The 13971-nt window shown below is 41.7% G+C and overlaps 2 protein-coding genes across 7 annotated transcripts in view; one reads left to right on the forward strand and one right to left on the reverse strand.

Annotated features, from left to right (window-relative positions):
- Positions 1 to 13971, reverse strand: part of LOC149610608 (potassium voltage-gated channel protein Shaw-like) — a 519915-nt gene that overhangs the window by 14739 nt on the left and 491205 nt on the right. The window lies entirely within an intron of this gene.
- Positions 1497 to 6892, forward strand: LOC149610609 (uncharacterized). Its single transcript, XM_089859515.1, has 8 exons — positions 1497 to 2049; positions 2139 to 3391; positions 4740 to 4793; positions 4843 to 4903; positions 4954 to 4963; positions 5224 to 5322; positions 5387 to 5458; positions 6785 to 6892. Exons 2-8 carry the CDS (start codon positions 2746 to 2748, stop codon positions 6890 to 6892), a joined length of 1050 nt encoding a protein of 349 aa, XP_089715641.1. The 5' UTR covers positions 1497 to 2049; positions 2139 to 2745.

Raw genomic sequence — 13971 nt, forward strand, 5'->3', positions numbered from 1 at the left:
AAAGGTAATTTTCATTGCTGTTAAGCTCCTATCTAGGTTTTTCAATGTGACTTATTTTTTTTTTTTTTTGGAAACCAAAGAGCTCAATTCTTATTGAAAAGTTCCAATTATACAGCGAAGAAACCGCCCGTTAGAAATAGCAAGTGTCCGATTCTTTATCTCTCGTTTTCTCTCTTGAAGGCGTGTTCCGGGGGAAGATTGCTTGGCTGTAATCTTTCTGCTCGTTACGTAAAGGGAATTCACGCTAGACTCCGACCATTCGACTGTCCTTCGACCACTAACTCATTTATTAAATTGAAAAGTTTTAAATAATCCGCCAATACGTTTAAACTCTAGTAATAGGTTTCTTTCTGGTCTCCCGTTTCGGCCCGACTTTGTTTTGCCGAGTACTTTGGGGAAAAGTCACGTTTCCTAAACCGTCAAAGGAAGCACTGGTCCCTTGAAACAGTAAGCAGGTATAAGGTGAATGGAAGAGGGAAGGTAACTATAAAGGCACAGATAGATATCTCTCTCACGCGCACCTACCTCGGCGCATAGCCGAGAAGCCAGACGTCACGTGATCCGATAAGAATACTGGCTGTAAACAAACTTCTCTGATAATTTTTCCTCTCTGTTGCTCTGATTGCCCATGTGCGGAACTCTGATACCACAGTTCGGTACCGCTTTTGAAAGTGGGGCAATTTTGTCTAACCGAAACTCCTTCTCATACTTGCTCGCTGCTTTAAAACTGACTTTTCTTCTCAAGACTTATTAGGAAATTTTCATTTGGTCTAGAATTATTGGGAAAGATTCGTATTTTAATAACCACCCGCTAAACTAACATTTTATCTTATAAATTTTAAGAATGGAAATATTATGTACTGGGATAATTTTTAAAATGCATGGTTAATTAGTTTTCCCCTTGATTGTGTTTACGCCAGTTACTTTTTGGTTGTTCTTAATTGAGAACGTGATGAGTCCTTTGAAATATATCTGGCCCTATATGCCACAGAGCACATAATTTTGAAAGATTCTTCAGTTGCTCTAGGGGTCTGATTATTTCATCCTGACATCCATTGGTCTCTTGATGATTGAGAAATGAAGTAGTAGTCTATTTGGTCTGTAGAACCTTAGGCAACTAATTTAATATTTAGTAAGTAAGTTTGCTTTGCCTTCCATTGGTATCTTGGTGCTCGATAAGACTATGTAGAAGGCTTAAGTGCATGCACTGTTCTAAGATTTTGTTTTGCCATCGAAGGTTGTTAAGGAAAGGTCAAAATAAGCAGATCACGGTCCACAACAATTAAGCCCCTAGCGTAATTGAATATCGTGGAATTACATAAGCAGCAAACTAATTATAAGGATTTATTTTGTTTCAACCGACTTGAGCGAGGGTATTTTATAAAGTTTTCCATTTGCTGATCTGAGTAGTGCGAACTTGAGTTTAGTGTTTTCCATTTGCTAATCTAGATCAGTCCGCGTTTGACCAGTAGCTGCTGCCCACTATACAGGGTGTTTCTGAAAAGTCCATCACAAATTAAGGGGCGTGTTTATGGGACCAAACTGAGCGGAAAGTACCAAAGAACATGGGGTGTACAACATTTTGTTACGGAGATATGGCCTTCCAAACATTCGCCCCTAAAACAAGGAAATATCCAAAAATGAGGAGTAACACTTAAGACCGACTAACCAGCTTGTTTAAAATTACTAGACAATTTCAATAGCCTTTAATCGAGCAATTGATTTCTACCTTTACTAATCAGAAGCGTATAAATGAGTAGAAGTATGCCTACGGTGGTAATGTAAAATTAATCCCAAGTGACATGATGTTTCAAGATCTTCCCAGCACCAAGTAAAATGGTTCTGATTGAAGGGACTTTTATTAGCACAGCGTAAACAACGTTATTTTCAGGAATTAGTCCAAATGTCCACGGGCGGCATTACAAAAACGAGGCAGTCTTTCGAATGATACTTGGACATGTTGGAAGATCCCTGGCTTGTTCCTGTTATCTCAAACCGTAAAAAGCTACGCAAATCTTCATCATCACGGACAACACTCTTGTACGTTAGGTATGACCTTGAGAAAACCTAAAAGGACATCTCGAATGTATTTGAAAAACCCATCTCCAATTAAGGGGCGTGTTGTTTGTTTCCAACAGAGTAAACTCGCCCAGAGAACAATTACAATGCAGAGCCACGTTTCGGCGTTAATGGCCCACAAAGGTGGTCCCAAAAACAAGAACAAACTTTAATTTGTTTCGTTCAGTAAGTGTTTCATGTGTCATAGATAAAACGCCATGATTAATGCACAAAGAAAATGTTATTGACAAGTTTTCGGACCGCGATGCTGAAATGTGGTGGTGCACCATCGTGCATGAACCACATTCTGTTTATTAAACCTAAGGGTACGTCTTCGAGTAGTTCTGGTAAATCGTCCCGTAAGAACTACAAGTAAGCCACACCGTTTAACCTGGGCTCTAGGAAATATGGCCCAATTAAATTGTCACCCACAATACTACACCACACGTTTAAGCTGAATTGTACTTTGTGAATTCTAACGCAAGTTGCGTGTGGTTTTTTCTTAATCAGCAAACCAATTGGCGGCTGCTTGTTTTTGGATCGTCCTCGAAAATAGTGAGAACTTCGCCTATTCTTAAAAAACAGAGCACTAAAACAGAGCACTATGTTTTTTAAGAAAGGAATAAAAGAGGTTTCACGTACATGTGTTTGTTTTATTAAACTCATAATTCAACGAAGTCTGTTACAATGCCTTTCTTCACAAATGCCGAATATGCGGATATGCACCTAATGTATGGACTAGCCGAGGGGAATGCCGCTGCAGCTGTACGCTTGTATCAGGAAAGATTTCCGCAGAGGCGACTACCAAATCGACTGACGTTCGAGGCTGTGGACAGACGTTTGAGGCAAGATGGACGAATCCAACCGGCTGGACCTCAACCTAGAGCGAGAGCCATCCCAGAGGCCGTAGAAGACGAAGTTCTCACCATTTTCGAGGACGAGCCTGAATCAAGTACCCGCCAAGTTGGTCGCCGATTAGGCGTAAACCACACGCTCGTGTGGAAAATCCTCAGAAGCCACCGGTTTCATCCTTTCCATGTTCAAAAAGTTCAAGGTTTGAATCCAGCGGACTACCCACGACGCACGGCGTTTTGTCAGTGGTTTCTGGCTAAAGTAAACGATATCGATTTCCCACGGGATTTGTTGGTTACTGACGAAGCTAACTTTTCACGGGATGGTATTATTAACTTACATAATAAACATCAATGGTCCCAGCTAAACCCCCACGCAACTTGCGTTAGAAGTCACCAAGTACAATTCAGTTTAAACGTGTGGTGTGGTATTGTGGGTGACAATTTAATTGGGCCATATTTCCTAGAGCCCAGGTTAAACGGTGTGGCTTACTTGCAGTTCTTACGGGACGATTTACCGGAACTACTCGAAGACGTACCCTTAGGTTTGGTAAACAGAATGTGGTTCATGCACGATGGTGCACCACCACATTTCAGCATCGCGGTCCGAAATTATCTTAACGCGACCTTCCCTTTGCGGTGGTTAGGTCGAGGTGGACCTGTGGAGTGGCCTGCTCGATCACCCGATCTGAACCCTTGTGATTTCTTTCTTTGGGGCCACCTGAAAGACTTAGTTTATCAGACTGAAGTGCCCGATGTTGAAGAGCTACGTCGACGAATAATTCACGGCTGTCAAACAATTCGCGAAACTCCAGGCATTTTTCAACGTGTAAGGGAATCATTTGTAAGACGTGCTAATGTGTGCCTTAACGCGGGTGGTGAACACTTTGAACAATTTTTGTAACTAGTTGCAATTAAATGTTAAAACTTGTCAATAAATTCATTTTCTTCGTGCATTAATCATGGCGTTTTATCTATGACACATGAAACACTTACTGAACGAAACAAATTAAAGTTTGTTCTTGTTTTTGGGACCACCTTTGTGGGCCATTAACGCCGAAACGTGGCTCTGCATTGTAATTGTTCTCTGGGCGAGTTTACTCTGTTGGAAACAAACAACACGCCCCTTAATTGGAGATGGGTTTTTCAAATACATTCGAGATGTCCTTTTAGGTTTTCTCAAGGTCATACCTAACGTACAAGAGTGTTGTCCGTGATGATGAAGATTTGCGTAGCTTTTTACGGTTTGAGATAACAGGAACAAGCCAGGGATCTTCCAACATGTCCAAGTATCATTCGAAAGACTGCCTCGTTTTTGTAATGCCGCCCGTGGACATTTGGACTAATTCCTGAAAATAACGTTGTTTACGCTGTGCTAATAAAAGTCCCTTCAATCAGAACCATTTTACTTGGTGCTGGGAAGATCTTGAAACATCATGTCACTTGGGATTAATTTTACATTACCACCGTAGGCATACTTCTACTCATTTATACGCTTCTGATTAGTAAAGGTAGAAATCAATTGTTCGATTAAAGGCTATTGAAATTGTCTAGTAATTTTAAACAAGCTGGTTAGTCGGTCTTAAGTGTTACTCCTCATTTTTGGATATTTCCTTGTTTTAGGGGCGAATGTTTGGAAGGCCATATCTCCGTAACAAAATGTTGTACACCCCATGTTCTTTGGTACTTTCCGCTCAGTTTGGTCCCATAAACACGCCCCTTAATTTGTGATGGACTTTTCAGAAACACCCTGTATAGGTCGTAGAGAAGCTTCGAAAATTAACTTCATAATATATCCGGATTGATCTGTTGGGTTTTATTACATAATAGAGGAAATTGGGAGCAGTCACAGAGCAGTCAAATGGAAAACTCTGGTAGTTCAATGTCAGAACTTTTATAGCACATTTCATTTTACTGTTGTGATCGTTCACAGATCATTCTGGAATGCGCGTCGTTTCCGGAGCTGATCTAACATTAGTTTTCTTCCTTGAAATGTCTGTGCAAATTTAGTTAGTGATCTGCCTTGATCTGTCTCATTTTAAAGATCTGTTGTCGTGAGCCCATCTCGGGTCGATCCAGAGCAGTAGATGAAATACGGCATAAAACATTTATTTGGAACTCCGTTCAAAAATATGCTAAGAAAAATCACTTTTTCTTTTAATTTTTTGCATTCAATTTAGGGTTAACACGTACAAGTATTTTAGGAAATAATTAACTGCATGGGAAACTTAGGATGAGGTGAACCTTTTTATATAATTTTAAAAATTGAGCAAGTTATTAGGGTCAATCTTTTGAAAAGCTGGCAGTTTATTAGGCCGTCTTATCCCCCGGGCACGTTTTCGGTCCATTTCTTAAACTCTCTAATAAATGTCAAGTTAATTTCACCATCGTTGAAGACCAAAGTGCCTGCCAGGTAAATTTTAAAAGTCTGGGATAATTTCCATAAAATCTAAAGGCATCTATTAGTTTTAATTTAGAGTGAACAAGTTGAAGTTGACTTAATAAGGTCACCAGGAAAGGCCGCTAGCTACACAGAATGTTACAGAAAGGTAAAGTTCAAATTCAGTGTTATTTTAGGGATACGAATAGGTATTACGAAATAATACTCGGTAAATTATTTTATAACCTTAGGGAGTACAATTTTACTGTACTTATTGTGCTTGTATACAGGGTGTTTCCGATAAGTCTGCCATAAAGGGCATGTTCTTTAGATGAAATTGGGAGGAGTGTCCTTTCAAGTAAATTTTTATGTGAGGAATTGTTCCTAGAATCGACAGTTTCAAAAGTAATTCAACTATATGGGGAGTTATATCGCATTGTTCTCCGCTTTGATTTCCTACCTATGTTATCATTTTAGAATCAATTATTTTAACCAAGGATGATCGGGGAGGATGTGTAATCTGAGGGAAATCGGCACGCTAACTGTGGAACTACTTAGATCCGGTGGGACGCTAGAAATGGGGGAGGAATGCTCGGAAAGATGGCGGGCGGTGTACGTCAGACAAATCAGGAAGACCGCCCGTCATTGTTCCGTGTATTCCTCCCTATTTTCTAGCGTCCCACCGGACCTAAGCCGTTCCACAGTTAGTGGGTCGATTTCTCTCAGATTACGTATTCTCTCCCAATCATCCTTGTTTTAACCAGGAAAATAGAGGTACGAAGTCAATTTTTTACCACGAGAAGTCGCGTTATGCAAAGTTTGTGGGAGTAGGTAAAATATAAACATACGATGTTTTTCAGCAAAGTGCGCGAGGATGGTAAGCCTAGGGCTAAAGTTATGCTCCGACGTTCTGATATAACATTAATTAGTTTTTAAAATAATATCAGGGATAGATTTCATTTTAAAAGTAGAAATGGAGAACAGAGTAATCTGGGCGCGCGTCAAAGTCCCGGACCCCCTTCCCCGGGACGAAGGGGTATGAAAGAAGAGGCGGGTCATAGCGACAGAGGTAAAAAAGGAAATACGAATTTTTCGCCGTTCCCGTCAGCAACATCATCAAAACGTAGTTTAAGTGAGCCAATATGATAATTTAAACTTTTCGTTACGTGTTGGAGGGAGGGGCTCTATACTGGGCTACGAGTCGGACTGAAGTAAATACTAACCGTTCTCCATTCCTACTGCTAAAACTAAACCTATCCCCGAGAATACACACTGTACGGTAACAGTGAGAGCAGCAATGTCAACATTTATAAGGATTGGCCATCTCCATGCTTTAACCTTCAACTTGAAAGGGATGAGACGGAGCCCGCAATAGTTGCTGGCATTTCAAACTAGAGCTAAATTGACTAAAGTGGGTCTTGTTTCCATAAATCTTCAAAAATTGTTGGGCGTTGATATTATAATTTTGAGACACGTTTGATTGATTATAAACTAGTTTAATAACAGTACGCCATCGGACATAGATGCTGATAACCAGAAAATTAGCGACCACGAAACGTGTCAATCAAGTAGTCAAGTACTTGGTGGTAGTTGCGCGCCGTAGTTTGGCATATAGACTGCGAACGATTAATTGTAAAACGAACGGTAAAGGGGAACTTTCAATTATTCCCGCTGATTTATATCGGCCAGAAATTGGACAGCCATAAAATTAAACCTTTAATCAATCTACCTACTCGGCGTCCTCGTCCTCGTCTTCTCTTATATCTGGAGAATACGAGCTTATATTAGTTGTACCATAAGGTCCACATGTAGGTGGACGCGGTAATAAAGCCCCGATATAGTAGCCCCCTTCAGTTTCCCCTGCTTGTCTTTATATAGAAGCAAGAGGGCAATAGACCCACCTCCTAGACTCAACCCTCGTCCGTCTGAACATAAAAGTTCGTAACTTGAAATAAAATATTTAAATTTATACCATATTTCGGAAGATATGGGTGGTCGCAAACCTTAAACTGAAGAGCAGCTCAAAATCTAAGGGAGACATATTCCGAAATCAATAGACCTTTTCGACGAAAAAAGACGATAGGCAAGCCTCAGTATCGGGACATATAAGGGGGGTTGATACATTGCCATCCGTCTCTGCATGAGCACTCTCATTATACAAAAAGACTACAGCGCAGGCGCCAGAAACCGAGATGGAAGGCCCAGTTTTACCCCCGTGTCTTTTACGTGTAGATTTATCGAAATGGTCTATTGCATTTGTTGTTAATCGTTTTGAAAATAGGTTCCAATCAATATTATGACTTTATTACCAACGAAATTGTTTGTTTGAAACAATACTTGTAAAGAAACCAACACACAGGGGTGAAGGCGGGGCTACTATCCAAGGTTATGACGACTCGCATGCCTCTAGTGGTGCTTCTTGGTTCGAGGAAAATAACCCAAGATGGAGTTTGCTACTCTTCTGGAATTAATGTAATGATCTACTCTGTTTTGCTCTTAGCGAAAAATGTGTTAAATGATATCAAACACAGACATGGTAATCTTTGACTTGTAATATCTCATTCGTGAAATGTAGTTTTTGAAGTCGAGCCTTTTCGCAACACAGACCTTTAAAGGTAATTTATTAAAAAAGGGAATGATTGAAACAGGTACTGTCATCGCCATGGATGGTTTCCGACTTCGTAAATCTCCAATTCGACTTAAAACTAGTCAGCGAAAGTTGAGAATTCTTAACTTAAAGTTATGACCTTTTGCCACCGCCTAACTTGGACCCTTTTATATTATATATACGTGAGGAGGTTGCTCTCTATTCTTCTTTTCCATCGTCATTAATCACGCAGCAGGATGATGGCGTTATTCGTTAGGACTAAAACTAAACCCCGACGACCTCCCCGAGAGAGGAATCTCCGCCCCCTTAATACACGCTAGTTGGTATATACCATACTGTAAGCCTTATTAGGCTTAACTAGGCTCTATACGACTATCTACCGACCATTTTTTAAAATTCATCAAGGCGCCAACTTCCCGCTGGGTGCCCAAGGTGCCAAGTGAAATCCACTTTAGTTAACACGCGCGTTCTTATATCCTTAAGTGCCTCCTGTATCCCTTGGGAATGATGTTTCTTGATTAAAGAGTATAGGCGGCAAACATTTAAGACTCGTTTTTTAAACAAAAAATTGCTTAAATCCAGTGTTACGAGCGATATAAAGTTTGAGAAATAATTAGCGTTGCTACACAGCCGCTTTATAGACTGGGGCGTAGCTGAAGTCCACCCTCATATTTACCGTAATAGTTACGCTATTGTTATGCTCTACATTCCTGGGTTTATGTGAGTAAATTCATGATTGAACGTGAAGGCTCGTTTACATGTGCGCGAGAATTAAGCTTAAAGCAGAGAGTAGAAGTAGAAAGTCGAATCTTTTTCTCGCGCCTAAAAAAATCGCGTCTGCCAAAAGCGTTTGTTCCCGCTGCTCCACACGCTCCTTCGTTTACATACGAGCTGGGCGGTAGCATGAGCCTAGTTCTCGCTTGTTTGTAAACGGTACGCCTAGGGAAAGCAAACCCCAATACGCCTCATCTCTCAGCTTTATGCTTCGACTTTTTCCATTTCTCGCGCACATGTAAACGAGCCTTAAGAGTTAGTACCAGAAATTGAACATCGCTCATCTTATATATCAGTGGTTTGTTTGTTATTTATACCAAGGAGCCAGGAGGAAGTAGAGAAAGGGAAGGTAACTTGAACGTCACAGTCGTTTGTGTATCTCACGCGCACCTACCTAGGCGCAAAGCGGAGAGCCAGACATCACGTAATCCATTTAAAAGGAAATTCATAAGGGTAAATAAGAAAGGACGTTTAGAGCAGTGAGCACTTCCTCCGTGGTTGTAAACAAATTTATCTTTGATTTTGATTTTCTCTCTGCTGATGGCGCATGCGCAGAACTGTTGAACTGACCCAAAGAATATTTAGTGTTTAGTATCCACTTACTCAGGTAACACTGGATAGCTTAAGTAGTAATTAATAAATAAATAAAAAATAAATTTACAAATAACTTGGTCAATACCATTTTCCTAAATGAAATGGGAACAATGAGTTAGAATTGCATTTATTATTTTTATATTAAATCAAGTCTATTATATCTTAATTAAAATAAACGTTTGTTCATGGCAACCGTGGTTTCTGACTTTCAAGTAAGATTTATTAGCATTTAGGCTCGCGCTGTACAGTACCATATGGGAGGTACAGTCTTAAAATTTTATTTATGGCGTTTTATATATTTACCTTAAAATTGCTTCTAACAAAATAGAGACACAGGTATATACAGTCTTACCAAGAAGCGATATCTAGTTTACTAGGGAGAAGGTAAAAATTCGCCACATTTCTAGCTTTATCTCCAGTCCAAACGTAGGTCCGGAGTTAACCCCCGATTCTAATTTACAACCAGCATCTCATTGGTTTTTGAAAACTCACGTCAGCGCGACGCGAATGACGAAAATTACCTATTTTCCAACTGAGGAGAGGCGAAATAGCCCGGCCTCCTTCTACGTACCCCCCATGTATTTTGAAAGGGGGGACTGGTACTATGGCGCGCGAATACTTAGTCATCTTATAAATTCTCCCTAGTAAACTAGATATCGCTTCTTGGTCTTACTATAATTTTTCTTAGAGTAGTGAGGCTAAGATAAAGTTTCACATCTGTTTTAGGTAGTGTAACAGTATAACAGAAATTAATTCTGTTAAAGCGGAAAGTACCGCCCTAACTCTAAATTACGAATTATTCAAATTTGAGTATTTCCTAGAAAGGAAAACCATGTTCTAACGAAGAAATAAGTAATTCTTCCGAGAAGGAGACAGAAAAATGAGAAGGAAACCTATCCAACGCGGCGGGGAGTTTGAGATCTTCTCAGCATTAAAACGCGCCCTGTGTTTCTATAGCATTGTCAGAAAATTGAATCCATTCCCATTCCTAATCCGAGATAGCCTTCTCTTTCCCACACTCTTCCTCCAAACAGTCCCCGAATTTAAAGTGATACTAAACTGACCGCATCTAAAAACAGTCAAGTTTATTTTTTTAGTTTTTTATTCGAGCAATAATCTTTGCCAACATCTTTGTGACGTCGATAAGGTCGTTTTTGCGGAATAAACGACAGGTGCGAGCTGCAGATATTTTGTGATAGAAGGTGGACACCGTTATGATATCATCACCCAGGCTGCGTGCCTATTTAATTTTCTGTTTTCGAATTATTTCGATTTTCATATAAAAAATCCAACTTATTACGTTCACTTTATCTCAGTCTTGTTAATTTTCCTCATCGCCATGATCATGAATAGCTATGTTTAACATGACCCTGTAGTCCATGTTTAAAAAGCTATAGTAGGCCCCCATATTTTCGAGCTACTCGTGTGACGTAAATTTAATAACCAGTAAGAAACACACCTTGGTATTTGGGCGTGGCTTTCAGTTTCTCACAGCAGACGACATAGCCCACTCGAATATTGCGCTCACGTACGCGAATTGCTCGTGCTATATGTTGACCGAGCACCTTGCGTTCGAGAGCGAAGTGTTCGTGTTACCTAAATAGGCTCCGCCTATCACCGAGTAAGAGGCGACTTTGGTTAGTTATTCATGTTATGATTAAAAAACCCAAACCTCGTCGGTCCATTTAAGTCAAGTATCCCTTTTGCGGCTTTATTTCCAGCTCATACCAAAAAATCTCGTTTTTAGTAGTAATAACGCGTGAACTATTAATACGATTATTCTTTAAGGGGGAATCTGGAAATGAAATATAACTGGGCATAAAAGGGAACGATGAGACTCGCTGCTTTCCATTGGGATGAAGATGGAACTCGCTGTAGACGGTAGAGGGACTGGCAGTCTATGTACCCGAGACGTTTGAGAAGGGGCTCGTAAAGATTGGCGTAATTGGTCTTAAAGCAATCTCGGGAGAAGGGAACACCCGGGAGGGTGAGAGAAAAAGAGAATTACACTGGAGAGGGAGTGAGAGAGTTGGGAGAAACCGGGTACTAAGATGGGGACGAAGAAAAGTGTTTTCTTTTGTCATAGAGAACGATTTCCGATATTTGGGGATCTTCAACCAGTCTCGGGACCACCACCCTACCCCCTCTTTATTTCTCGCTCGGATCAGAGACAAACAAACTAAGCAGGACAATACCTGACTCTCGTCTCCTCAACGTAATTCATTGTTATCGGGCTAAGAGGGTTCGTAACATTTACACAAAGAGGCCAGGCTACAGGTGTTACACAAGGTTAGAATCCTTTTTGTGTAAATGGTATTAATCCCCCTAGTCTTAAAACTAAGAATAGCTAACCACGTCAAAATCAAAAACTAAAGCGAATAAACTTCAAAAGTGTAAGCTGCTAAAACTAATTTCATAAATACTTTTACCTATCGGCTCTTTCCCGTATAAATGTGGGGTGCCGTTGAGTATGAAATTTCACGGTCAACATGTTAATTTAGTTGAGGTTGATTGTGTCTGGTTTTATAAGCCGACTTAGGGTAAAACTATCGTGACAGTATGGGGTTGCGTCTCGCCGGAAACGACCACTCTTTAAACTATATGACAACGCACCTAATAATATCCTTCAAAAGGTACTAAGATTCACCGATCATGTAGTTTTTCTTATGAAAATAGTTTTTTACTCTATAGCACCAACTTATATGGACGTAAAATTTACCCATAGTACCCTAGTGTTTGGTTGGGCCTAATGTTTAGGTGCCATCAGGTTATACCAACAAGAAATTCTATTTCCATGTGGCATTGGGTTTCGAAACGTACAATATAAAATATTTCCTCCGAGACCACTGAGAGGTGGGTGCACTCATGAGGCCCAACCACTAAAAGCTTTCTGGGATCAAGCTGGGATTTTTAAACGGCTATTGATACAGATGACCACAGAATACGCTGCTCCAGAAACCAACTTTCCTCCTTCAAGGTTACGAAACAACGGTTTATTTTTGGTACTTGTACCTTAAAGGAGAGAGAGATGGGAGTAGCAATCCCCATACTTTTGACGTTGTCTCTGTACCCCCACGTACGGCACCGAAGTCCTCCCAGCATCCTCAGCGTTTAGGTAGGGTCGTACAGTACGGAATTGTTAAGGGTGCCCTCTCTCTCTCTTTAAAATAGAAGCTAGTTCTCATACGAATATAATGGCACTAGACGGCAGCACTTAACAATCGCCTACCGAAGGGCAGGGGCGTGCACGAGGTACACTGGGATAGTTTCAGTGCCGCAAGTCGTCCATCATTATCCTTACCCCATTTCTCCCTCATTGTACATAAAGGTTAACAGAGGAACAAAGTCGCTAGACGCGTTTGTATTGTCCTAACATTTTGTCTGTCTTAGAACTGCCTCTGGGATAAGAAATCCCCCCTTTTTCTTTTCCATCTTCTTTGATGCGGAAGCCAATCACTTTCTCTGTACGTTAGCTCTGGCTGCTTCGCTCTCTCCTCGCTAAGTAAACCAATCGTTTTAACCTTCCTCGGGGTGGGGGGAGAAGCTAAAGGTTTACCTCTGGATTTTGGCGGCGCCTTTCTATTAGGTATCACACTTCCTCTTATTTTTCTCTAACCCTTTGGATCTATACTGATATTTTTATTTTTGGCTCTCGAAGTTGGGGACGCAAGCTAGATGGGGTGTATCTTTTTCCCCCCCTTGCTTTGGCTTCCCGCTCGCGTTTTTAACTTCACACACGCTAGCTTGGGTCCTCATCGATGCGGAGTATCACACCTCCTCGGTGGTGAGAGCTGGTTAACCACTACGTTGTGTGGGCTAAGCGGATACGCGCCCTTCCCAAGCCAAGGTGTTGAGGCATCGTGCCGAGGGCTGCATGGTACTGGGGAAGTAAAACTTCGGTATCGCTAACGATCCCCTCGGGGCACCGGGCGACACCCCGTTGTATCTAGCCTTCCACCCGGGTGGGGGACTACCGGGTGGTGACCTTTTACTTGCCCCCTTACTCGTGGGATTCCCATGGATAAACTAAATCAAAACAACTCTAACACTACCAAACCTACGGTGCAGGGGTCTGCTCAAGGCAGAACCCACACTGATACCACTTCACAAGGGCTTGTATCCAGCGAAACTCGTGACGATTTATCGTTGCGTGTGTCTGGCAAGCCCTCGAAAAGTACCTTGCGTCGTCGTCTCAAACGACGGATTGCTCGGCAAAAGGTCAAATCGGGGTCTGAAACGGCCTCCACCGCCGCTGGGGGTGCGATGGCTCGTGACAACCCAATGAAGAGGCCCAGAGCGGAGGATTCGACTCCCTCACCAAGTACCTCGCAGGCGGCGTCGAAAAAGGCTAAGTCCTATAGTGACGCCGCCAGCTCAGAAAAGATGGCCATTGTCAAAAAAGGCTATCCGACGGCGGTCATCACGGAGGAAGACGTGGGCCCAATTCAGAAGGCGATTCTAAGGGCGCTGGATGGGATACCTTCGGGGAGCCCTCTACCGCGCCTTGCGAACTTTAGCCTGACGACCGGGGCCCTAGTATACTCCTGTGAGGATTCGTTCACTGGTCAATGGTTGAAGGACAACTTAGCCTACTCGGTGGTGGGGGATGCGGTGCTCTCAGTAATGAGAGCTAGCGAACTCCCCAAGCCGTTTAAGGTAATGTTCCGCACCAAGGACCAGATCACCAAGGAGCCGGCGGTGCTGTT

Source organism: Phalangium opilio, unplaced genomic scaffold (assembly GCF_054372755.1).
Source record: "Phalangium opilio isolate 3A_F unplaced genomic scaffold, DU_Popi_V2 ptg000329l_1, whole genome shotgun sequence".
NCBI lineage: Eukaryota > Metazoa > Arthropoda > Arachnida > Opiliones > Phalangiidae > Phalangium > Phalangium opilio.

Excerpts from the sequence above, each read along its gene's own strand:
- LOC149610609 (XM_089859515.1), top strand. The coding sequence starts at position 2,746 with ATGCCTTTCTTCACAAATGCCGAATATGCGGATATGCACCTAATGTAT. Across the intron at positions 3,392-4,739 it reads CCTAGAGCCCAGGTTAAACG|AGGAAATTGGGAGCAGTCAC; the intron begins GTGTGGCTTACT and ends ATTACATAATAG. Across the intron at positions 5,323-5,386 it reads AAGACCAAAGTGCCTGCCAG|AGTGAACAAGTTGAAGTTGA; the intron begins GTAAATTTTAAA and ends GTTTTAATTTAG.